Raw genomic sequence first — 27,389 nt, 5'->3', positions numbered from 1 at the left:
TGGCAAGCTACAAGTGGGACACAACATATTATAAGAGACCAGCACATCTTCAGTGTCACTCCTGCCTCTGGTCTAATGATAGTGATGTCAAATAAGATACTAAATATATGAATGAGGCCCAACAATGCAGTGCGATCCCGCAGTCATATCTTACTTATTAGCCTCCTAAATGTGCACAGATTGGAATTGGACCCGAGTGTCAACCAAGGCCAACGTCTGTATAGAGTTCAAACATGCTTTACTCTAGTGTCTTTAGGTACACAGATAAGCTTTGTATGTGTGATAGAAATAACGATATTATACCGGCCACTGATGAGAGAAATTACACTCTGTAGAGAATTACTGAGGTTTTCAAGTTTTATTAATAAAAAATAAATAAAAATAGAAAAGTAGAAGAATAACTGACATGTATCTGGATTACATGTTACTTAAAGGTTTTATTCGATATTGGAAAACCTTTTAATTCTAGCCCAACTTGTTTCTTACCTCAACACTCCAGTTCTAGGCCCCATACTGGTCATGGATCTGAGGACCACCACATCTATAGTGCTCAACATGGCAGCAGTCACGTGCTTTACCCAGGTGGCCACTTCTTTAGCGGTGCCCCAACTGGTGCCGGCAGTGAGAGTTCAATGCATAATCTGATAAATTAGATTGGGATAGCTTTCTGCACATGCACAGAAGAGTCAGAGTAAAAAACATATGCAGAGTAGTTGTCTTGTGGGCACATCTGGACAGGGCCTGCTAATCTGGTTCCAGGGTCTCTTATGTACAATGTTCAATAGGCATAAACGATTAGTGGCCTATGAAGGAGCAGCACCCAAATGACTCTGTGAAGCTGCCTCCATCTCTGGGTTGTTGGTTGGCGCTATGGTACGGGAAGCGGGTTTAGGTAATCGAATGGCTGTGTAGCGGTTGGATGCCACATGTTCTTTCAGGTACTCCCCTCCCATCTCTTCATATTCTTTACGACTTATCCAACCCTCCTCTTTTTCCAGATTCTGGAGAGCCCATTCAGAGGCTCCCTGCCATGCATCCAAAACAGGGTGAGCGGCCAAAGACACCTGTGCAATTAAATACAATAAAACAAATTACATATGGTAGATGAACATAATGCAATCCAATGTACACCATCAGTAAGCAAAGACTCGTTGGCAGTGTTGAGCGATACCTTCCAATATCGGGAAATATCGGATTGGACCGATACCCCAAAAATATCTGATATCGCCGATTCCGAAACCAATGCAAGTCAATGGGACACAAATATCGGAATGAAAATAAACCCTTTCTTTCCTTGTAGGTTAATTCTACATGAAGGAAAACAACTAAGAATAATGTAGGATGTATCGGGGGAGGTGGAGGAGACATTAAAGGCACAGAGGTTTAGCCCAATCAAATGGAATAGCAGGAATTATTTTTTTTTATTTTTTTAAAGACGTTCGGAGTTACAAAGATATTGACTATGTTAAGCTTTTTTATATTTTGTCAGATGTGTATGTTTCACTACTTTCATGCTCTTCAGCTTCTTTTTTACTTCTCCCACACTTGCTCCATCATCCTCAGCACCAGCATCTTTTTCATCAACTTCTTCCTATTTTTTTTTTTTACATTCTTCATATTCAACTATTATTCTTCTTCTTCATCTTTTTCATATTCTTGTTCATCTTATTCTTATTTGTGACAGGCATTCCTGTAGTTGTTATCTATAAAAGTTTGAAGATTACACCTACCATTCAGCCAGTCACAAAAGATTTACAACAGGATTTGTCCGCGTTCAGTTTGGCCTGCAGCAGCAGGTATTTTCCAGGGGCACCATGAGGAGGAGCAGAATCACCCCCATACACTGCTTAGTCTTCTTCTGCTTATAATTTAAATATCTTTTGCTCTGATTTTTAGTCTTATACTTAATGTTCTTCTGCTTTTTGCTCTGCAGCTTCTTGGTCTTCTGTATCTTGGTGGTTGTCTTCTTGTTCTTTGTCCTTTTAGTCATCTTCTTCAGGGTCATCTTCTTGGTCTTCTTCGGGGTGGTCTTCAGGGTCATTATCTTTAGGGTCGTCGTCAGGGAGATCCAGAGTGATTACCAAAAACCATTTCAAAAAGCTTGAACTTGGAAATGTAGCAGAAGGTACAAGAGCCAATGGAACTACAGAGGACCAGCTGATGGTACTGGAACCCGGTTACTAAGCAGGAGGTACCCGTGCCAGAAAGCACTACTAAGGACCAGCAAACGTTGGTGGAACTCAGATACCGAGGAGGCACCTAAGCCAAAGGCTCTGCCTGGAACCAGCTGACGTTACTGGAACCTAGGGGGCCATATTCAAGATTGACTTCCAAAGAACCAGCTAATGGTACTGGAAGTCAGATAGGCAGCAGAAGGTACGCATGACAAAAAAAGTTGCAAGGCCACGAGCCGGCCGGAGTTACCGAAACCCACAGTCCTACAGGGGGAGCTTGTCCGATTGGCACTACAGAAAGAGCCTTCATTGCCAGATCCCCCAGCCCACATAGGAAGCACCTAAACTGCAGGCACCATAGAGTCGGCTAACCCGACCGCAACACGACAGGACAACGTATTGGAGGCAAAGTGATGTTGACACTACCCGGAAACAGCTGGCGGTACTGGAACCAGGCTGGGCAGGAGGGAGTACCCGTGCCAAAGACACTTCTGGTGGTGTTGGAGCCCAGGGTAAATACTAGAAACAGAGTGGAGGCAGAGGCGTAATTGGAGCAAGTTTAAAATCTGTAGTAGTGTGAATGTGGACAGAGCAGGCGAAATTGCCAGACATACAGCAGGGGATCAGCTAAGTCGGTCAACGTTATCGGAGGAAAGTCGCATGCAATGGTCTGTTAGTACATCACCTGCGGCACTAAAGACGCGTTCCGATAATACACCAGCAGCAGGGCAAGCCAGCACCTCCAATGCATACTGGCTACGCTCTGGCCATGTATCCAGCTTAGAGACCCAAAACTTGAAGGGGAAGAGCCGTGTGGGAGAACACTGAGAGGGCAAGACATGTAGTCTGTCACCATCTGACTGCTCTAGTCAGCAGGAGGAAACGTTTCCGTCTGTGATGGTGTAGACATTTGTGGCCGGACACAAAACTTTGCCACATTTGGGCCATGCCTTGTGCTGCTTCTGCTCCCTCTTTGTGCAGAGCTTCCTCCACTGCCTCGACGCACTGAGCTGCTTTGTAAGGCACTAGCAGCACTGCTCTCGGGTAGAATGGAGAACATGATGGAATGCACCAGTGTGTCTTGGTACTCCCGCATTTTATGCTCCCGGTTCAACGGTGTTATGAGGCTTTGAAAGTTGTCCCGGTAGCGAGGATCTAGGACCCTGTACACCCAATAATCAGCCGTGTTGAGAATGTGGGCGATGCGGCGGTTGTTTCTCAGGCACTGCAGCATGAAATCAACCATGTGCTGCAGACTGCCAACTGGCCAAGAAACGCTGTCCCCTGCTTGAGGCGTCATCTCTGCCTGCTTTGCATCACCCCACCCTCGCTCTACATACTGACTACTAGAACATTGTGTACCTCCCTCCTCTGGACAGATGTTTTCCTCCTCCTCACAAAGTGTCCCCTGCCTAGGCCTTTGTGAGGAACCATGTTGCGCAGATTGTCCAGAAGCAGATGGCATTTGTGACTCCTCATCCTCCACCACAACCTCCTCCCTTAGCGCTTGCAGTGTTTTTTTCAAGCAGGCAGATAACGGGGATAGCCATGCTGACTAGTGCCTCATCTGCACTCGCCATCCGCGTGGAATCATCGAAGGCAAGCAAAACCTGGCGGATGTCCTTCTTGGAGGCCCACTCAGTGGTGGTGAAGTGTGAACGGCGCGCAGTGCGACTTGTTTGCGCCTGATGCAGCTGGTACTCCATTACTGCTGCCTGCTGCTCACACAACCTCTCCAACATATGTAACATTGAATTCCACCTGGTGGGTAGGTCACATATGATGCGATGTTCCAGAAGGCAGAATCGGCGCTGCAGAGCTGCAATGCGCGATATTGCCATGCTGGAACGCCGCAAGTGAGCGCACTCTAGGCGGACCTTGTGCAGCAGTGCATCAAGATCCGGATAGTCCCTCAAAAAACTCTGCACGACCAAGTTGAGCACATGTGCCAGACATGGGATGTGAGTGAGGTTGCCTAGGCCAAGAGCTGCCACCATATTTCGGCCATTGTCACACACTACCATGCCTGGCTGGAGATTCGCTGGCACAAACCACACATCGCTCTCCTGCTTGATGGCATTCCAGAGCTCCTGCGCTGTGTTGATTCGATTCCCCAAAGAAATTAATTTCACTACGGGCTATTGACGTTTGGCCACGGCTGTGCTCACATCGGTCGTAACAGGTAAGCGTTCACGGGTCCATGTGGAGGTAGACTAACGGCTCCTGCAGCACTGATTCAGAGGAACTGGAGGAGTATGAGGAGGAGTCAATGTGTACAGACTGGATTCCTGCAATCTTTGGAGTTGGCAGAACACGTACAGCGCCACTCTCACGATCTATACCCGGCTCCACAACATTTACCCAATGGGCAGTGGGGGAACGATATCATCCCTGTCCATCGTTTCGTGTTCACGCATCGGTGGTCAGGTGGACCTTGCTTCTGACTGCTTTAGCGCATGTTTAATGTTTCCCTACACATGCTTTTGCAGGGCAGGGACAGCTTGCCTGCTGAAATAAAAGCGGCTGGGCACGTTGTATTGTGGGACTGCCAATGTCATGAAGTTATGGAAGGGGTCAGTCTCTACCAGCCTGAATGAGAGCATTTCAAGAGACAGTTTTGCAATTCCAGCATTCAGAGCCTGTGCTTGGGGGTGGTTTGCTGAGTATGGGCGCCTTTTCTCCCATTCCTGTGCTACCGATGGCTGTAGACTGGCCTGGGAGTGTAAGGATGACTGGGAACGTGGTGCTGTAGGTGGAATTACACTGGGTCTCTGGACAACGGTGCCAGAGGTTCTTCCACGGCGATCCTGTGAGGAAGCCGAACCAGCTGTGTGTGAGCTGGAGGAAGAGGCTACAACACGAGCTGAAGAGGTAGTAGGTGGCGCTGTAGGTTGGCCTAGGTCTTCAGTGTGTCTTTGTAACTCCACCACATATTTGTGGTATTGAGGATGCTGACACTTTTCCCTCTTTTGACTTTCTGATGACACAGCTTGCATTTGACATAGCAAATGTCATCTGCAACTGTGTCAAAAAAGGACCAGGCACTGCAAGTCTTGGGAGCGCCCGTTTTGCGTTCTGGAAGAGGCATGCTCCTAATTGGTGCCGACGTGGAGGCTACAGGCAACAGAGTCTGCCCCCTCCCTCTCCCTCCTTTTTTGGCCGTTTGGGGAATCTCTTCCTCAGAGCTGCTCCCACCACCTTCCTGTACCTCACGCCATGATGGGTCAAGGACCTCATCATCTACACTACCCTCTTCAAATGACTGCTTCTCCTGGGTAGTCTCGACAGCACAGTACGCACCAGAAAGTGGCACCGGAGTCTCATCAGCAGATGCGTACTGAGGTGTGCTGACCATAGGCACTGGCCCACCCGCCTCTTCAGATTCAGAGAGACAAAGCTGTTGCGCATCACTGCATACTACCTCTTCTTTTAATTCTCGAATGCTGCTTGGCTGGCCCCCTCTTTCCAAGCCAACAGATTCAGAGAACAGAAGTAGAGATGGCTCCTGTCCAGGGTTCTCTGACTTCCTGGGCAATTTGGCAGGTGGTGAAGAGACAGATGGCTGCTCTTCAGTGCTCTGGACCTGAGAGGATCTGGAACTAATTGAAGTCAATGCGTTAGCTGCCATCCATCCGACAACGGCTTCAATTTGTTCGTCCCGCAGCAGTGGGGTACGGCGAGCTCCTACAAAGCTGCGCATAAATGACTGTTCCCTGGTAAAACTGGGGGATGCCGAGTCACTGGTGCCCGCAGCAGGCACAGAATCCCCACGTCCTCTCCCTGCAGAAACTCCACAACCACGTGCCTTACTCCCTGCCTTCTTCATCTTGGTAGACTGATAAAGATAGGCAGAAAAGTACTAAGGGCTTAGTGTGCTTATTCCTGAACAGCTGCTAACAGGTATAAGAAACACTAATTTTATAAAGTGTGGACTAGACTTTAATAGGAGCTAATGTGGCCTACATAACTGTAAAGTGGAGTGTTTGGTGAACTTTATTAAGTTTTTGTTTGTTTTTTTTCACAAAAAGACACTGGATGTGCCCAAAGATGTAAAGCCAATAGTATCACAAACTTTTTGTAGCTATTACAATGCAGGAAGGTAACCTACAATGCAATAGATGAGGCTCCAAAAAAAAAAAAAGAAAAAAAAATAGGCTAATACTAATCTGGCTGAGGCTGCAGGGCACAAGCCAGTAGAAAGGCTCCTCTATCTACTCCTATATAGTGTTTTCAAGCAATCTAGCTGGATACGGATAGAAACACACTAATAGGAGAAATCAGGAAAAATGGGCTGCACTAATGAAAAAAAGGACAATGTATGAGGCAGTGACGCACGCTGAGCGGACTACAACCAGAGGTGGCTGCAAAACACGCCACAGCGTGAGCTGCACTCACACACAGACCTCACAGACAGCCATGAACAGTGCTGCAATGCAAAAGAAAGCTTCTCAATTCTCACACAGCGGTTGCTAAAGTAGCCTGGGTAAAGCACAATAAAGCAAATCGCTAGCTCAAACTGTCCCTCAGAGTCAGAACAGCAGCGTCCTGTCCCTAAGTAAATTCACAGCAGAGTGAACCCAAAATGGTGGCAGTGGCTTTTATAGTGCATCATGACATCATTTCAGCAGCCAATCACAGCCATGCCATTAGTTAACATGCCTAACATGCATAACAGGATGTGCCCACACTTCGAAGATTCCTCATTGGCTGAATAAAATCAAACTGGCTCATTGCATTATGGGAACTTCCGATTCCGGTATTCGATATTATAAAAGTATCGGAACTCAGTATCGGAACTCTGATACCGCGAATAACGGCCGTTAACAGATATTGCTGTATAGGAATGCTCAACACTACTCGTTAGTAGAGAATGCCAAGGGCTATTAATTTGCGGAATTATCATACATGGAAAGTGGAACCAAAAGGCCTCATCTGCAGTAGTTCCTTCTCCATCCGTGCCTTTATTCCTGGATACATAACATTGCCACCCGTCAGGAAAACATTCTGCACCAGCTCTTGCTGCACTTCTCGTGGGTAGCTGAGAAAGATAGAAACGGGCATGTTTAGTAGAAATGCAGTATATACACCGTTCCACAACCTGCCATTAAAACATTACTGTTCTGAATATCTCCATATTAAAACCAGAACAAAGCATTTCCACCTAAACATTAAAAGAAAAAAAAAAAAAAAAGTGATTGTGGATTTGTTCTTTCCTTCTTGCTTTCGGTCTGCCATAAATTCCTATAAAGCGCCGGGTACATATAAAATTTTATAAAAATGAAACTACTATATAACGCCAAAAGAGTAGAAAGTAATTCCAACATGACTTTTTCCATATGTTTTGCCTCAGATGAGAATATTTGTTTTTTTGTGTTACGGCATTATCTTTTATAATTGAGTGGATTTTTTTTGTTGTATATTTTTAGGACGTTTAGGTGATTTTTGTTCTTTAAAGGGAATCTGTCACCACATTTGACCTATGTAAACTATTAATACAGGCATACAGGTTATAGAGGAGAGTGAGTGTCTCATATCAGATGCCTTATTGCTGAGAAGTCATTTATAATTTTATATAAGTGTGTGTGTGTGTGTGTGTGTGTGTGTGTGTGTGTGTGTGTGTGTGTGTGTGTGTGTGTGTGTGTATATATGTGTATATATGTGTATATATGTGTATATATATGTATATATATATATATATATATATATATATATATATATATTTTCGTATATACTCGAGTATAAGCCAAGATTTTCAGCCAAGATTTTTGGGCTGAAAGTGCCCCCCTCGGCTTATACTCGAGTCACGGTAGTGGTGGGGTCGGCAGGTGAGGGGGTGAGGGCGCTGAGGTATACTTACCTAGTCCCAGCGATCCTCGCGCTGTCCCTGCCTTCCTCCCCGTCTTCTGTGCTGCAGCGTCTTCCCCTCTTCAGCGGTCACGTGGGACCGCTCATTAGAGATATGAATAAGCGGCTCCACCTCCCATAGGGGCGGAGCCGCCTATTCATTTCTCTAATCAGCGGTGCCGGTGACCGCTGACAGGAAGATGCTGCAGCACAGAAGACGGGGAGGAAGGCAGGGACAGCGCGAGGATCGCTGGGACTAGGTAAGTATGTTATATTCACCTGTCCGCGTTCCAGCCGCCGGGCGTCGCTCCATCTTCCCAGCGCCTCCATCTTCCCGGCGCCTCCATCTTCCCGGCGTCTGCGCTCTGACTGTTCAGGCAGAGGGCGCGATGACGCATATAGTGTGCGCGGCGCCCTCTGCCTGATCAGTCAGAGCAGAGACGCCGGGAAGATGGAGGCGCCGGGACTGGACGCTGGGAGCTGCAATCAAGGGAGGTGAGTATGTGTTTTTTTTTTTTATTGCAGCAGCAGCACAGATTTATGTGCAGCATCTATGGGGGCAGTATGAACGGCACACAGCACTATATGGGGGCAGTATGAACGGCACACAGCACTATATGGGGGCAGTATGAACGGCACACAGCACTATATGGGGGCAGTATGAACGGCACACAGCACTATATGGGGGCAGTATGAACGGCACACAGCACTATATGAGGCATCTGTGCAGCATCTATGGGGGCAGTATGAACGGCACACAGCACTATATGGGGGCAGTATGAACGGCACACAGCACTATATGGGGCATCTGTGCAGCATCTATGGGGGCAGTATGAACGGCACACAGCACTATATGGGGCATCTGTGCAGCATCTATGGGGCAGTATGAACGGCACACAGCACTATATGGGGCATCTGTGCAGCATCTATGGGGCAATATGAACGGTGCAGAGCACTATATGGCACACCTATGGGGAAATAATGATCTATTTTTATTTTTGAAATTCACCGGTAAATGCTACATTTCCACCCTAGGCTTATACTCGAGTCAATAAGTTTTCCCAGTTTTTTGTGGCAAAATTAGGGGGGGGTCGGCTTATACTCGAGTATATACGAATAATATATATATATATATATATATACACATATACACACACACACACACGTGCTTCTCACAAAATTACAATATCATCAAAACGTTAAATTTATTTCAGTTCTTCAATACAAAAAGTGAAACTGATATCTATAGCTCTATTTCAAGTGTTTACTTCTGTTAATGTTGATGATTATGGCTTACAGACAATGAAAACACAAAAGTCATTATCTCAGTAAATTAGAATAACTAACAATAAACCCCTGCAAAAGCTTCCTAAGCTTTGAAAAATATCCTTAGGTCTGTTTCAGTAGGCTCCACAATCATGGGGAAGACTGCTTACTTGACAGATGTCCAGAAGACAGTCATTGACATACTCCACAAAAAGGGTAAGCCACAAATGGTCATTGCTAAAGAAGCTGGCTGTTCACAGAGTGCTGTATCCAAGCATACTAATGGTAAGTTGAGTGGAAGGAAAAAGTGTGGTAGAAAAAAAAGGTGCACAAGCAACCGGAATAACCGCAGCCTTAAAAAGGATTGTGAAGAAAAGGCCATTCAAAAATTTGGGGGGAGAGTCACAAGGAGTGGACTGCTGCTGGAGTCATTGCTTCAAGAGCCAGCACACTCAGACGTACCCAAGACATGGGCTACAAGTGTCACATTCCTTGTGTCAAGCCACTCATGACCAATAAACAACGCCAGAAGTGTCTTACCTGGACCAAGGAGAAAAAGAACTGGACTGTTGCTCAGTGGTCCAAGGTGTTGTTTTCAGATGAAAGTAAGTTTTACATTTCATTTGGAAATCATGGTCCCAGAGTCTGGAGGAAGAGTGGAGAGGCCACAACCCAAGCTGCTTGAGGGCTAGTGTGAAGTTTCCACAGTCAGTGATGGTTTGGGGAGCCATGTCATCTGCTGGTGTAGGTCCACTGTGTTTTATCAAGACCAAAGTGAGCTCAGCCATCTACCAGGAAATTTTAGAGCACTTCATGCTTCCGTCCGCTGACAAGCTTTTTGGAGATGGAAATGTCATTCTCCAGCAGGACGTGGCACCTGTCCACATTGCCAAAAGTACCAATACTGGTTTAAAAACAACAGTATCACTGTGCTTGATTGGCCAGCAATCTCGCCTGACCTTAACCCCATACAGAATCTATAGGGTATTGTGAAGAGGAAGATGAGAGACACCAGACCCAACAATGCAGACGAGCCGAAGGCTGTGATTAAAGCAACCTGGGCTTCCATAACACCTCAGCATTGCCACAGGCTGATTGCATCAATGCCACACCGCACTGATACAGTAATTGATGCAAAAGGAGCCCCGACCAAATATTGAGTGCATTTACTGAATATACATTTCAGTAGGCCAACATTTCGGATTTTAAAATCATTTTTCAAGCTGGTGTTATCTCAGTAAGTTCCTTTATAATGACTTTGGGGTCTTCATTGGCTGTAAGCCATAATCATCAACATTAACAGAAATAAACACTTGAAATACATCACTGTTTGTAATGACTATATAATATAGGAGTTTCACTTTTTGTATTGAAGAACTGAAATAAATAACGGTAACTTTGATGATATTCTAATTTTGTGAGAAGCACCTGTAGCTGTATATACGGTAAATGTCATAATATGAGAAGGATAATTAATATTTTACATACGGTAACCATTTCTAAATTCGGAATAATCCTGTACTACCAATATCAAGAGTTTACAGTGCACATGCAGGGTTTAATTCTCCAGCATCTCTCCGACTTTACAGTAGTTTTCCCAATTGGTAAATAAACTAGACAGACAGTCCAGGAGGACAGATAACAGTAAGGCCGGGGTCACACTTGCGTGTGCAATGGGAGTTTCCCGCATTGCACACGCAAGTGTGACCCCGGCCTAAGTGTAAGCCTCCCATATACATCAGATGGCTGTCAACCGAATGTTGCTTTGGCCGATTGTTTGGCTGACAGCCATCTCTCCCATTCATACACAGGAGCGCTCGTTCAGCTGAGCGTTCCTATGTCCTCTATGAGAAAACCATCAGCTCTCAGAGAGAACCAAATGATTGGCAATCTGAGATCGCACCTGCTAGATCAATGCCTTCTTCCGACAATTAGTTGGCTAGAGCCGCCATACACATTAGACTGACGACTGAACCAGTCAATATAGGTGGGTGTGGCCGATATTAGTTTCAGGTGTATGGGGGGCTGAAAGTTGTCCACTACTTGGACAACGCCTTGCTATACTCCCCGGCACTGATAAAATTAAAAAAAAAAAAAAAAGGCAAAATTTTATTTATGTATTTTTTAATATGTAACAAGAATGATGAATTTTACATTTACAGACAACACGCAATGATAATTATAAATTAACATATGTAGCTTTCATCATTAACTAATGCTATATGTATAACTGCAATCTGTACTCACCGGTCAAGCATATATTGTATTGTCTCGGCCAGGCCGGCCTGGTCTTCCCCAATTAGAGATGGCTGAAATAAAACTTCAGGAACACGAATTCGTTCTGTTCCCAGATACATCTGATGATACTCTGCAATGTTAAACATGGGCTGGCAGGAATACAAAAGGATATATTGGTATGAATACAAATGGTATATTGTCAGATAACAACTTCTCTTAGTTATTCTATTAACCCCTTCATGACCCAGCCTATTTTGACCTTAAAGACCTTGCCGTTTTTTGCAATTCTGACCAGTGTCCCTTTATGAGGTAATAACTCAGGAACGCTTCAATGGATCCTAGCGGTTCTGAGATTGTTTTTTCGTGACATATTGGGCTTCATGTTAGTGGTAAATTCAGGTCAATAAATTATGCGTTTATTTGTGATAAAAACGGAAATTTGGCGAAAATGTTGAAAACTTCGCAATTTTCACATTTTGAATTTTTATTCTGTTAAACAGAGAGTTATGTGACACAAAATAGTTAATAAATAACATTTCCCACATGTTTACTTTACATCAGCACAATTTTGGAAACAACATTTTTTTTTGCTAGGAAGTTATAAGGGTTAAAATTTGACCAGCGATTTCTCATTTTTACAACGAAATTTACAAAACCATTTTTTTAGGGACCACCTCACATTTGAAGTCAGTTTGAGGGGTCTATATGGCTGAAAATACCCAAAAGTGACACCATTGTAAAAACTGCACCCCTCTAGGTACTCAAAACCACATTCCAGAAGTTTATTAACCCTTCAGGTGCTTCACAGCAGCAGAAGCAACATGGAAGGAAAAAATGAACATTTAACTTTTTAGTCACAAAAATTATCTTTTAGCAACAATTTTTTTATTTTCCCAATGGTAAAAGGAGAAACTGAACCACGTAAGTTGTTGTCCAATTTGTCCTGAGTACGCTGATACCTCATATGTGGGGGTAAACCACTGTTTGGGCACATGCCGGGGCTCGGAAGTGAAGTAGTGACGTTTTGAAATGCAGAGTTTGATGGAATGCTCTGTGGGCGTCACGTTGCGTTTGCAGAGCCCCTGATGTGGCTTAACAGTAGAAACCCCCCACAAGTGACCCCATTTTGGAAACTAGACCCCGAAAGGAACTTATCTAGATGTGTGGTGAGCACTTTGAACCCCCAAGTGCTTCACAGAAGTTTATAATGCAGAGCTGTGAAAATAATAAATACATTTTCTTTCCTCAAAAATAATTAATTTAGCCCAGAATTTTTTATTTTCCCAAGGGTTACAGGAGAAATTTGACCCCAAAAGTTGTTGTCCAGTTTCTCCTGAGTACGCTGATCCCCATGTGTGGAGGTAAACCACTGTTTGGGCACACGTCAGGGCTCGGAAGGGAAGTAGTGACTTTTGAAATGCAGACTTTGATGGAATGGTCTGCGGGCGTCACGTTGCGTTTGCAGAGCCCCTGGTGTGCCTAAACAGTAGAAACCCCCCACAAGTGACCCCATTTTAGAAACTAGACCCCCCAAGGAACTTCTCTAGATATGTGGTGAGCACTTTGAACCCCCAAGTGCTTCACAGACGTTTACAACGTAGAGCCGTGAAAATAATAAATCATTTTTCTTTCCTCAAAAATGAGGTTTTAGCAAGCATTTTTTTATTTTCACAAGGGTAACAGGAGAAATTGGACCCCAGTAATTGTTGCGCAGTTTATCCTGAGTATGCTGGTACCCCATATGTGGGGGTAAACCACTGTTTGGGTGCACGTCGGGGCTCGGAATTGAGGGAGCACCATTTGACTTTTTGAATACGAGATTGGCTGGAATCAATGGTGGCGCCATGTTGAGTTTGGAGACCCCTGATGTGCCTAAACAGTGGTAACCCCTCAATTCTACCTCCAACACTAACCCCAACACACCCCTAACCCTAATCCCAACTGTAGCCATAACCCTAATCACAACCCTAACCAAAACACACCCCTAACCACAACCCTAATTCCAACCCTAACCCTAAGGCTATGTGCCCACGTTGCGGATTCGTGTGAGATTTTTCCAGCATCATTTTTGAAAAATCTGCGGGTAAAAGGCACTGCGTTTTACCTGCGGATTTTCCGCGGATTTCCAGTGTTTTTTGTGCGGATTTCACCTGCGGATTCCTATTGAGGAACAGGTGTAAAACGCTGCGGAATCCGCACAAAGAATAGACATGCTGCGGAAAATACAACGCAGCGTTTCCGCGCGGTATTTTCCGCACCATGGGCACAGCGGATTTGGTTTTCCATAGGTTTACATGGTACTGTACACCTGATGGAACACTGCTGCAAATCCGCAGCGGCCAATCCGCTGCGGATCCGCAGCCAAATCCGCACCGTGTGCACATGGCCTAATTCTAAAGGTATGTGCACACGCTGCGGAAAACGCTGCGGATCCGCAGCAGTTTCCCATGAGTTTACAGTTCAATGTAAACATATGGGAAACAAAAATCGCTGTACACATGCTGCGGAAAAACTGCACGGAAACGCAGCGGTTTACATTCCGCAGCATGTTACTTCTTTGTGCGGATTCCGCAGTGGTTTTACAACTGCTCAAAAAGAAAATCGCAGTTGTAAAACCGCAGTGAAATGCGCAGAAAAAACGCGATAAGTCCGCCATAAATCCGCAGCGGTTTAGCACTGCGGATTTATCAAATCCGCAGTGGAAAAATCCGCAGAGGAACAGAATACGTGTGCACATACCGAAACCTTAACCCTAACCCTAACCCTACCCCTATTCTAACATTAGTGGAAAAAAAAAAATTCTTTATTTTTTTATTGTCCCTACCTATGGGGGTGACAAAGGGGGGGGGGGTCATTTATTATTTTTTTTATTTTGATCACTGAGATATAATCTATCTCAGTGATCAAAATGCACTTTGGAACGAATCTGCCGGCAGATTCGGCGGGCGCACTGCGCATGCGCCCGCCATTTTGGAAGATGGCGGCGCCCGGGGAGAAGACGGACGGACCCCGGCAGGATCAGTAAGTATGATGGGGTGGGGGGGGGGGGGGGAGGGTAGATCGGAGCACGGGGGGGTGAATCGGAGCGCGGGAGGGGTGGAACGGAGCACGGGGGGGGGGGAAAGGGGGGCACATTAGTATTAGTATTAGGCTAAACTACCACTCCCCCTGTCACTGCAGATCGGGTGAAATGGGAGTTAACCCTTTCACCCGATCTGCAGGGACGCGATCTTTCCATGACGCCACATAGGCGTCATGGGTCGGATTGGCACCGACTTTCATGACGCCTACGTGGCGTCATGGGTCGGGAAGGGGTTAACACAATGTAAAGGGGAAAAAAAAATCTGTACCTGGACATTTGGTGTTGTCTTCTCAGGTTCTATTTGCTCCTCAGAGTCAAGAGGTTCCAGTTCAGAAATAACCTCCATTTCGTCCACTTCTCCCCCCACTGTTTCTGGTGTCTAAAAGGTAAAAAAAATAAATAAAAAAAAAATAAAATGACAGCCAGTGCAAAGCCTGCACACAATTGCATAGCAGGATGGATCCTTGGTGACAATGACATACCTGTGGTTTGCTGTCAATTGAATATCCCAGCACCCGATGCCTGCCCAGCTCAACGGCAACACTGAGCTTGTGAATGTAAGACTGTAGCTCCTCTGCAGAGTCCATATTCAGCTCCATCAATGCTTTGTGGAACTGCTCCACTTGTCCATCCTCCAAAAGTTCCTGTTCATCAAAACTAAAACGTTATGGAGGCAAAAAGTGGGCAAATCAGGAGTCTCACCTGCTAGAACCATTGCCAGGCAAAAAAACTTTAGCCTATTTAAACTGGTGTTCAGGGCACTTTTGACCCCTTTTAAAGGGAAGGTGCCGCAATTTGTTTTTATATTAAAAATGATTGTTTATATAAACAATTATTTTTAATACAAAATTAATTTTTTTAACTTTAATATCTTTTTTATTATTAATTATTTTTGCAGCCACTGGGCACCGCCATTTTGCTTTGCAGGAGTGTAAGAGTCCCAGCACGACACTTACACTCTGCAAATACGGCAGCCCTGGGCATAGGACTCAGCGGTCGGCGTCCGACCGTATCCTTTGTATTGAGCTGCTCCCTGCTGTGATCTGGCCACGCCCCCTGAGCCCTCCACATCACAGCAGAGGGAGGAGGTCGGCACCATCTTTCTGGAGCCCACAGTGCATCTGTGAGCTCCATGAGAGCTGCGCTGTTATAGGAGGGGCAGCTCCATCTGTCTCCCCCTTCACACTGTCAGCAGCCGGCCGTTCCCTGTCCTCTTTTATGCTGCCTGCTGCCCTGGCTCTAATCTCTAGAATCGCTAGAGAGGGTGAAGGAGTGCTGCGGTCTGATGTCCTCTTATTAGGAGCTGCAGAGAGGAAACAGAGGGGGGAGGGGGAGAATCTCTGTGCTGCTCCCGCCCTGCCTCTCAGGCTGGGTGCACACGTTGCTGATTTTCCCCGTTCTCCGCAAAAAACAACCCACCAAAAAACGCATGCAGATTTCTTGCAGAAAATTTCCGGTTTTTCTCAGGAAATTTCTTCAAGAAATCCTGAACGTGTGCACATTGAGGAGCTGCAGCTCCTCATCAGGACATCAGACCGTGTATCTATTACTATACTGTGCTGAGCCATGTATCTAATCCTATCCTGTGTGACACGGTCTGCTGAGCTGTGTATCTAATCCTCTCCTGTGTGATACGGTCTGAGCCATGTATCTAATCCTCTCGTGTGATACAGTGTGTTGAGCAGTGTATCTAATCCTATCCTGTGTGATACTGACTGATGACCCGTGTATCTAATCCTCTTCTATGCACTCCTCTCCCCTTGCATGTCTTTCCCCATTGCAGACACAACTCAATGTGTGCGATAACAGGAGCTGCAGGGGTCATGCTGTATTATGGCATTATGTGAGATCTATATGACGGTATTATGTCCACCCTATATCTCCTCTCTGGTCTCGGTCTACCACCCTACCCGTGCCCTCCGCTCCGCTAATGACCTCAGGTTAGCATCCTCAATAATCAGAACCTCCCACTCCCGTCTCCAAGACTTTACACGTGCTGCGCCGATTCTTTGGAATGCACTACCTAGGTTAATGCGATTAATCCCCAATCCCCACAGTTTTAAGCGTGCCCTAAAAACTCATTTGTTCAGACTGGCCTACCGCCTCAATGCATTAATGTAAGGATCCCTGTGTGGCCTATTTAAAAAAAAAAAAAAATATATGTTCTCATTCACTTTATGCTGTTAATAGCCCTCTGTGTCTGTACTGTTACATACTTAGGCAGGTAACTGGTTCATGCAGCTTTACATGAACACCTGAGCCTTACACTATGGCTGGTCCGAATAACTAAAGCAATTGTTACCATCCACCTCTCGTGTCTCCCCTTTTCCTCAGATTGTAAGCTTGCGAGCAGGGCCCTCACTCCTCCTGGTATCTGTTTTTAACTGTATTCCTGTTATGCTGTAATGTCTATTGTCTGTGCAAGTCCCCTCTATAATTTGTAAAGCGCTGCGGAATATGTTGGCGCTATATAAATAAAAATTATTATTATATAAATTATTATGTGATCTGTATGGTGGTATTATGCTTGATCAGTACTGAGAGAATTATATGGTGGTATTGTTTGAGATCTATATGGCGGTATTATGTGAGAACACTGGCAGCATTATGTGTGATCTATATGGTGGTATTATGTGTGATCTACATGGCGGTATTATGTGAGAACACTATGGCAGTATTATCTTCAGAATGGGGACCCAATCTAGGGTGCTTCTGGCTGAGCACCTGCACACGGGTCTGGGGTAATAGAGGGGGCAGCATGACCTTCAGTTAGGTGCAGTCAGGGGAGGGCTGGTGAGGCAGCTGAAGAGAGGGGTCTCATTTTTATCACTACTACTAGCTGAAGAGCCCGGCATTGCCTGGGCATAGTAAATATCTGTGGTTAGTTATAGCAACTCACTTCTCTTATTTTACCATCACGCCTCTCATTTCCCCCCTCACTCCTCTCATTCCCCCCTAACACTTGTCATTTCGACCTCACATCTGTCATTTTCTGATCACTCCACTATTTTCCCTCACTCCTCTCATTTTGCACTCACACCTTTACATTTTCACCTCACACCCCTAATTTTCACCTCAGTATATACATGTTTGTCATCTCCCCTGTATATAGTATGTACCTGTATGTCATCTGCTCCTGTACATAATATATACCTGTGTGTCATCTCCTCCTGTATATAGTATATACGTGTGTCATCTCCTCCTGTATATAGTATGTACCTGTATGTCATCTCCTCCTGTATATAGTATGTACCTGTATGTCATCTCCTCCTGTATATAGTATATACCTGTGTGTCATCTCCCCTGTATATAGTATGTACCTGTATGTCATCTCCTCCTGTATATAGTATGTACCTGTATGTCATCTCCTCTATATAGTATATACCTGTGTGTCATCTCTCCTGTATATAGTATATATCTGTGTGTCATCTCCCCTGTATATAGTATATACCTGTGTGTCATCTCCTCCTGTATTAGACCTCGTTCACACGTTATTTGGTCAGCATTTTTACCTCAGTATTTGTAAGCTAAATTGGCAGCCTGATAAATCCCCAGCCAACAGGAAGCCCTCCCCCTGGCAGTATATATTAGCTCACACATACACATAATAGACAGGTCATGTGACTGACAGCTGCCGTATTTTCTACATAGTACAGTTGTTGCTCTTGTAGATTATCTGCTTATTAATCTGATTTTTATTTTTGAAGGATAATACCAGACTTGTGTGTGCTTTAGGGCGAGTTTCATGTGTCAAGTTGTGTGTGTTGAGTTGCGTGTGGCGACATGCGTGTAGCAACTTTGTGTGTGTCGAGTTGCATGTGACAGGTTAGTGTAGCAAGTTGTGTGCAGCAAGTTTTGTGCGTGGCGAGTTTAAAGTGTGGTGCGTTTTGAGTATGTGCAAGTTTTGTGTGATGCAACTTTTGTGCATGTGGAAATTTTTCCCGCTTGTGCAAGTTTCGCGTGAGGCGAGTTTTCCATGAGGTGAGTTTTGCACGTGTGGTAAGTTCTGCGTGAGCCTAGTTTTGCATGTGGCGAGTTGTGCGCGTGGCGAGTTTTGAGCGGCGACTTTTATGTGGCGAGGTTGGTGTATGTGTGGTGAAATGTGTGCTGAGGGTGGTATGTGTGTTCAAGCACATGGTAGTGTGTGGCACATTTTCTGTGTGTGTTCATATCCCGGTGTGTGGTGAGTATGTCGGGGCCCCACCTTAGCAACTGTACGGTATATACGCTTTGGCGCCATCGCTCTCATTCTTTAAGTCCCCCTTGTTCACATCTGGCAGCTGTCAATTTGCCTCCAACACTTTTCCTTTCACTTTTTCCCCATTATGTAGATAGGGGTAAAATTGTTTGGTGAATTGGAAAGCGCAGGGTTAAAATTTCACCTCACAACATAGCCTATGACGCTCTCGGGGTCCAGACGTGCGACTGTGCAAAATTTTATGGCTGTAGCTGCGACGGTGCAGATGTCAATCCCGGACACACACACACTTTCAATTTCAGCTTTATATACTAGATATGGCTACATTTCCTTCCCAGCGTCACCCCGGACTTCGCCTGTCTCCTCACTTTCACACATCGCCAGGTCAGGATGGAGAAGACAGGATTTGAGGAAGGAAATGGGATCTGTATGCAATGTCTGGATCAGAACAGGCCATCAATCAGCAGAAATGTTTCATGGATTTTTGTGGAGCAGATGGTCCATCCATGTGTATGAAAGACAGCGCTCTATGTACAATCCCTGGCTGCTCCGCACACAGAACATGGGGCCTCCATACACCAGCTCACTGCTCTCCTGAAATACTCTGTGCGGCTTTCACCCTGCTCCCTCCACCATATATCTCCCAGAATCCTTGCTGCCTGCCATCCTCGGTGACTGTCTACTTGTCAGTATAACTTTGCAGTCACCAACAAAATGGCTGCTCACTGGGTTCCTGAATATCATCGTCTCTTATCCCATAGCAAACACCCAGAAGGGGAGGAGAGGAATGATATCACACACACACACACACGTCAGCAGACTCCGCCCATATTTACTGCAGTGCAGTAATGTGAGCTAGTTGTACACTAGGTTTTTGTCAAATTTCAGCAGTTGCTCCCCCTAGTGTTTAAAAGTGGAAATGCCAAACCTTTTCAAATTATTTCTCATATTTTACTAAATTCTAAACCAATGATAATATTTTTTAAGAAAATGAAAACATTAATTCTTTACATTTTTTCAATTGCTGTAAAAAAAAAAAAAAATAAAAAAAAAATTGGGGGATGGCACCTTCCATTTAACCCCTATCTGACCTCGGACGGGATAGTACGTCCAAGGTCAGATCCCCTGCTTTGATGCAGGGCTCCGCATCAAAGCCGGGACATGTCAGCTGTTTTGAACAGCTGACATGTGCCCGCAATAGGTGCGGGCAGAATCGCGATCTGCCCGCACCTATTAACTAGTTAAATGCCGCTGTCAAATCGCAGACAGCGGCATTTAACTACCGCATCCGGCCGGGCGGCCGGAAATGACGTCATCGCCGACCCCCGTCACATGATTGGGGGTCGGCGATGCGTGTCCATTGTAACCATAGAGGTCCTTGAGACCTCTATGGTTACTGATGACCGGTGGCTGTGAGCGCCACCCTGTGGTCGGCGTTCACAGCACACCTGCATTTCTGCTACATAGCAGCGATCAGCAGATCGCTGCTATGTAGCAGAGCCGATCACGTTGTGCCTGCTTCTAGCCTCCCATGGAGGCTATTGAAGTATGGCAAAAGTTTAAAAAAAAAAAAAAAAAAAAGTGAAAAAAATAAAAAAAAATATAAAAGTTGAAATCACCCCCCTTTCGCCCCAATCAAAATAAATCAATTAAAAAAATAAATAAAAAATAAAATCTACACATATTTGGTATCGCCGCGCTCAGAATCGCCCGATCTATCAATTAAAAAAAAAGCATTAACCTGATCACTAAACGGCGTAGCGAGAAAAAAATTCAAAACGCCAGAATTACGTTTTTTAGGTCGCCGCGACATTGCATTAAAATGCAATAACGGGCGATCAAAAGAACGTATCTGCACCAAAATGCTATCATTAAAAACATCATCTCGGCACGCAAAAAATAAGCTCTAAACCGACCCCAGATCACGAAAAATGGAGACGCTAAGGGTATCGGAAAATGGCGCAATTTTTTTTTTTTTTTTAAGCAAAGTTTGGAATTTTTTTTCACCACTTAGATAAAAAATAACCTAGTCATGTTAGGTGTCTATGAACTCGTACTGACCTGGAGAATCATAATGGCAGGTCAGTTTTAGCATTTAGTGAACCTAGCAAAAAAGCCAAACAAAAAACAAGTGTGGGACTGCACTTTTTTTGCAATTTCACCGCACTTGGAATTTTTTTCCCCGTTTTCTACTACACGACATGGTAAACCCAATGATGTCGTTCAAAAGTACAACTCGTCCCGCAAAAAATAAGCCCTCACATGGCCAAATTCACGGAAAAATAAAAAAGTTATGGCTCTGGGAAGGAGGGGAGTGAAAAACAAACACGGAAAAATGAAAAATCCCAGGGTCATGAAGGGGTTAAATAAATAAGTAGTGCCGCACCCTCACCTATCTGAAAGTCATCATCTATCTTGTAGATAGGTGATCACGTTTTACTGGAAAACCCTTTTTCAAGCCCAGGATGCAAAATGATCCAAGTCATGCAATGACTGTCTGCTATAGCCACATGAGATGACACTACGACCCGAAAGCCAGTGGCAGAGGAGATAATCTTTTTATGGCTGGCGAGAAACTTGCACGAGTCTCGCTTCTCAATTGCTGGCATTGCTGCCAGACACTCGGACTGGCGCACTCTGCTCATAGAAATACATGCAACCGCATGCTCCAGTCCCGAGTGCCGGGGAATGAGATGCGAGACTCGTGCGAATTTCTCGCAAGTGTGATCCCGGCCTATAACCAAGTACTGCATATCTGAAAGGAGTTTGGGAAAAAAGATTTTAAAAAAAGATACAATTTATGACCAAAGATTTTCACTATCGTCCTATAATCTCAACTCTCATTATGAATTTTTCCACATGATTTTGCAAGCGTCTAAAGTTCACTATGTAGCCGTATGCTGCACTTACCTGTATATACAGGAGTCTTTCTAGCCGTTCCTGGTCTTGCTGTAGCTTTTCCTCCCTACGTCGTGCGTTTAGCTCCTGCAGACGTCTTAACTGCTGCTGCCTGCGCTCCTGCTTTTCTTCTGAAGGCACGGTGCTGCCAAGGAGCTTGGATGAAAAGGGCAGCTGCATCTTGTGGACGTTCTCCTCATAGTAATCAGGGCAGCGCCACTTCTTCAGCTCTATAACAGATTCAGTACATTCACAGCTACAACAAGACTAAATTACATGGCCAACCGTAAGTATCTAGCAGGGGTCTATTCACACCCCATTTATACTACAATACCTCAAATATAAACTTTCCCCATCTTACCTTCCAGATAGTCGTCAGGCACATAGCAGTGCTCATGTAGAATCTCCTCCATGCGGCTAAGTGTAATAGCCGAGAGGTGGCCAGGATACTTCAGCTGCAGCAGCCGATGCAGATAAGACACAGCTTGGAAGCCCCCGATATTTATACGTCTGGAGTTCTTGCCGTCCAATCTGCATTAAAAGCACTGCGGGTAAGTCACTCACCCCAATCATCTTTTCAGAGAAGACACTTTTCATATCGGTGCCAGCTAATTCAGCCTTGGAAAGCCACGGGAAACTAGAAATCTTCCATGAAGCAGAAATGTCACATTACCTGGAGCCATTCTTACAGAGCATCTTTGCTTTGGCTCCTAGACATGACACTATTATCCCTTCTGATAAGGCCGGTTTCACACGTCAGTGGCTCCGGTACGTGAGGTGACAGATTCCTCACGTACCGGAGCCACTGACACACGTAGACACATTAAAATCAATGCATCTTTTCAGATGTCAATGATTTTTTGCAGACCGTGTCTCCGTGTGCCAAACACGGAGACATGTCAGTGTTCGTGGGAGCTTACGTATTACACGGACCCATTAAAGGCAATGGGTCCGTGTAAAACACGTACCGCACACGGACGTTGTCCGTGTGCCGTGCAGGAGACAGCGCTACATTAAGCGCGGTCCCCCCCCCACTGGTGCTGAAGCCCCATTCATATCTTCCCTGCAGCAGCGTTTGCTGTAGAGAAGATATGAATATTAGTGTGTAAAATCAATATCCAGGTCCCCACCCCTCCCACCCCCTGTGCTCCACCCCCCCCCAACCCCCCCCCCCCCCCCCAGCTGTTATTAAAATACTCACCTAGCTTCCGGATCGCTCGCAGCGTCCTGTCCTGGCCGCACCTTGTACTGTATGAGCAGTCACGTGGGGCCGCCGATTACAATCATGAATATGCGGCTCCACCTCCCAAAGGGGTGGAGCCGCATATTCATTACTGTAAATGAGCGGCCCCACGTGACCGCTCATACAGTACAAGGTGCGGCCAGGACAGGACGCTGCGAGGGATCTGGAAGCTAGGTGAGTATTTTAATAACAGCTGGGGGGGCGCACAGGGGGTGGGAGGGGGGTGATGACCTGGATATTGATTTTACACACTAATATTCATATCTTCTCTACAGCAAACGCTGCTGCAGGGAAGATATGAATGGGGCTTCAGCACGATGCCGGGGACAGCGCTAAACTTTAGCGCTGTCTCCGGCACGGTGCGTGTGGTACCCAGTGGGCACACGTGTGCCGCACATGTGCCACAGAAACGCACCGGCACACGGATAATTCCGGTACCGATTTTTCCGGTACCGGAAATATCTGGACGTGTAAGACTGCCCTAAGGCATATGGGCAGAGGTGGACTTCTTGAGACTATTTAGGCAGTAACAAGATTTTTCTATAGGGTTATTGAAGGCTTGTAAAATGCTGTCAACATGGTGGACTCACCTGCCATTCAGGACAGGAAGTATATGGGTACAGTTGTAGCCGGAGGACACAACAATGGCACTGGTGGGCAGTGCTGCCCTTTTGTTGTGATATAAGCTGTACAGTCCATCAATACCAAATGACACTTTAGGAACCCGGTAACATTCGAACAGGAGCTCTGACACCATCTGCCGGACGTGAAGTGGGGTGCAAGGAGATTCCGTAAACACAATGGGGTGATCAACACAGCCCTGTATCGGGAGACAAAAACATTGGTAAGAATAGATAAAGTGAGGATCCACCTCTGAAAAACATTAGCAAACAATAGCTATGAGCGATCAGGCGTTATCTGAGCATGCTCAGGTGCTAATAGAATGTCTTCTGCATGCTCAAAAAATATGCTTGTGTCCAGGCGCCTGCATGTCTCGTGGCTGATGAACACCCATAACACATGCAGGGATTGCCTAACAAACATGTGTTCCGGCTGTCGAACAGCCACAGCGATAATGGAACCAGGAGCACTATTATACAAAGATAATCAAAGGAGGTGCAAAAGCCAGTAGTAAAAACAAATAGTGATGCCAAAAAAGAAGAAAATCAATACTGTAAGGCATGCACACTACACCAAAATAATAAAATATGAATTTTATTGACCCACAATTACAGAAACAGAAAACACAAAACACAAGTAAAAACATGTGAGAACAACCACTCAAACCCACTGCAACAGAAAAAAAATAAAGATAAAAATGCAGCCACGGCGACTCAACATATTTCTTGAGCATGCAGAAAACAATTGCCCCTTTTCTGCTGTATTAATTCTTGAATGTTTGGATGATTTTTAGTCCTATTTTTGTGGCCTTGCTATTAAGTTCACTACTACAGAAGTAATAAATCATGTCTGCAGCAAAAGGCTGACAGTTTACAAGCCGTAACAGGAACTTGTATTTCTAACCTGAACAAATGAAAATGAAGTGAAAAGTGAGTGAATCCGGTGAAGGCTTTGTTCACATTATATTTGAGGTTTTCATTGGAAATACACATTTAGGGAACACCAAAATAGCTCGAAATGAAATATTCTAGTTGCAAACCTTTATTTATTACATAGTGGAATGCGTGCGTTGAAAACAAAAAAACAAAACATAAAAATGATCAACGTAAATCAAAATTAATATCCCATGGAGGTCTGGATTTGGATTGATATTCAAAATCAATGTGGAAAATCAAATTACAGGCTGATCCAACTTCAGTAGAAATGCCTCAAGACAAGGTAATGATGCTCAGTAGCGTGTGTGGCCTCCACGTGCCTATATGACCTCCCTACAACACCTGGGCATGCTCCTGATGAGGCGGCGGATAGTCTCCTGAGGGATCTCCTCCCAGACCTGGACTACAGCATCCGCCAACTCTTGGACAGTCTGTGGTGCAACGTGACGTTGGTGCGAGACATGATGTCCCAGATGTGTTCAATCAGATTCAGGTCTGGGGAACGGACGGGCCAGTTCATAGCTTCAATGCCGTCACCATGCAGGAAATGCTGACACACTCCAGCCACATGAGGTCTAGCATTGTTATACAGCAGGAGACCAGGGCACAGTGCACCTTCATATGGACTCACAATGGGTCTGAGGATCTCATCCTGGTACCTCTGGCGAGCACATGGAGGGCTGTGCGGCCCTCCAAACAAATGCCTCCCCACACCATTACTGACCGACTGCCAAATCGGATGCTGGAGGATGTTGCAGGCTCTCATCTTTGGTGCTCTGGCAAATGCCAATCCCCCTGCACAGTGCTGGTCTGTAAGCACAACAACCATTTGTGGACATCAGGCTCTCATACCACCTTCCATGGTGTCGGTTTCTGACAGTTTGAGCAGACACATGGACGTTAATGGCCTGCTGGAGGTCATTTTGGAGGGCTCTGGCACAGCTCCTCGTGTTCCTCCTTGCACAAAGGAGTGGGTAGCGGTCCTTCTGCTGGGTTGTTACTCTCCTACAGCCCCCTCCACGTCTCCCGGTATCTGCTCCATGCTCTGGACACTGATCACAGACACAGCTCCCCTTCTTGCCACTGCTCGCATTGATGTGCCATCCTGGATGAGCTGCACTTCCTGAGCAACTTCTGTGGGTTGTAGACACCACCACATGTTATTGTACCTCGAAGGGTGAGAACATTTACACTACTGAGTATCATTTCCTTGTCTTGAGGCATTTCCACTGCAGTTGGATCAGCCTGTAATTATTTGATTTTTCACTTTGATTTTGAATACATTTCCAAATCCAGAAAACAATGGGATATTAAAGGAATCTGTCAGCAGGATTGTACACAGTACACTACAAACAGTGTCATGTTGCCGCTGTTATACTGATTAAAATTATACCAGGGGTTGTTGTGTAGTCAGTGTTGGAAGTTTTCAGTTAATGATATCCTCGTGATCTGGGGCGGGACTGTACACAGAGTCTTATATTCCTGCTCTAAGGCCGGGATCACACCTGCGAGAAATACGGCCGAGTCTTGCATGTTAATACCCGGCATTGCCACCGTCACTCAGGAGCGGAGCATGTGGCCGCATAGGAATACATGGAGCCGCACGCTCCGCTCCTGAGTGACGGCGGCAATGCCGGGTATTAACATGTGAGACTCGGCCGTATTTCTCGCATGTGTGATCCCGGCCTAAGCCAGAGAAACCAAGGAAAGACTTATCCGCAGGCCGCCCCAAAGCATAAACGGTCTGTCTCTCTGATGAAGGACAAGCTTGTGCTTCCAAAGACATCCTCAAAAGCAAAAAAAAGAAAAAACCACCACCACCCACGTACCATGTGAAAGATTTTAGAAAGCTCATTTTACTGCTACTGCAAATTGCTGCATTTTTTTCTGCACAAAACCGCTATGTGTAAACAAGCCCTTACAGCGCCACCAATGAGGCACCACATTTCTGCTATATATGTAAAGTGCACGCCACAAAAAAAAAACAGACACCATGTTGAACATGGTTGTCTATGGGTGACAGATGCCTCCCGGGAACATATACACCGGAACGTTCCACTGCAGTATGCGAGACATGGAGGGCACAGGTGTGTATTTTTCCAATCATTTTGCACCTCTTAGACCCCACGAGTACAGAGGTGACCCAAGACGTGGATCCTAGTCAGAGCCGGCTGTATACGTGGCTCTCTCCAAGCCTCAGATGCACAGATTTCACTTCTGTGGCCGCGCAAAGCCTCCAAATCTAAGGGCTTCAGCGGAATGGGGTGTACGTCCATACACAGGCGCTGGGGGGGATGGTGACCAGACTCACCGCCCCTTCACTTAATACAATTTCAAGGGCATCTGCATCCATGGGGTGACAGCAATGATCAGCTGCAATCTCCAGTATTACAGGATACACACAGCCTTAAAAGACATGTCCACCATGATGAAGCTCGGACCCCTTATATACTTCACCTGTGACGTCACTCCCAGCCTCTGGAACACGTGATCACACAGCAGTTCCTGCAGCTCAAGATTCACCGGCAGGTTTCTGTCAAACGGCGTCCGCAGCAGCCACCTCAACGGCTCCAGGCTGGGTATATCGTTACCCACACGGCTCAAACTGCGAGGCCCGCCGCGGCTCCGGGCGACCACTGAGCGGAGCTGCATCTGAGGTCCCGCTCCCGCCCATCCTGCACGGAGCTGGAAGGAGCCATTGTCCAACACGAGGACAGCAGGTCCATCCAGCACTGGCTCATGTACCGGGTCAGGAACGGCCCGGACATCCCGGAACGTGAATACATTACTCGCCGGCCTGGGCGCCGCCATCTTGCACTCTTTGTCCGTCCATGAACATGTCCGCATGTTCCCTGAAGCAACGTTCCGGGGCAGAAGTGTTCCTAGCGGC

General features: G+C 45.8%; 1 protein-coding gene across 1 annotated transcript; it reads right to left on the bottom strand.

The window, feature by feature from the left end:
• Nucleotides 1–344: 344 nt before the first annotated feature.
• Nucleotides 345–27,389, bottom strand: ACTR5 (actin related protein 5). Its single transcript, XM_069752336.1, has 9 exons — nt 26,957–27,389; nt 23,534–23,763; nt 22,062–22,231; nt 21,713–21,930; nt 15,087–15,248; nt 14,873–14,983; nt 11,532–11,671; nt 7,080–7,212; nt 345–1,064 (listed from the first exon to the last, which is right to left on the bottom strand). The coding sequence occupies exons 1-9, from the start codon at nt 27,344–27,346 to the stop codon at nt 804–806; spliced, it is 1,815 nt and encodes a 604-aa protein (XP_069608437.1). The 5' UTR covers nt 27,347–27,389; the 3' UTR covers nt 345–803.

The sequence above is a fragment of the Ranitomeya imitator genome, chromosome 2 (genome assembly GCF_032444005.1).
Source record: "Ranitomeya imitator isolate aRanImi1 chromosome 2, aRanImi1.pri, whole genome shotgun sequence".
Taxonomy (NCBI): domain Eukaryota; kingdom Metazoa; phylum Chordata; class Amphibia; order Anura; family Dendrobatidae; genus Ranitomeya; species Ranitomeya imitator.
The sequence above is the reverse complement of the archived record's forward strand: the minus strand, read 5'-3'. Positions and strand labels throughout refer to the sequence as shown.

Coding starts and splice junctions, on each gene's coding strand:
- ACTR5 (XM_069752336.1), bottom strand. CDS start 27,346: ATGCGGACATGTTCATGGACGGACAAAGAGTGCAAGATGGCGGCGCCC. Junction 22,232..23,533: donor CTTCCTGTCCTGAATGGCAG/GTGAGTCCACCA, acceptor CTTTTAATGCAG/ATTGGACGGCAAGAACTCCA. Junction 7,213..11,531: donor ATACAATATATGCTTGACCG/GTGAGTACAGAT, acceptor TATCTTTCTCAG/CTACCCACGAGAAGTGCAGC.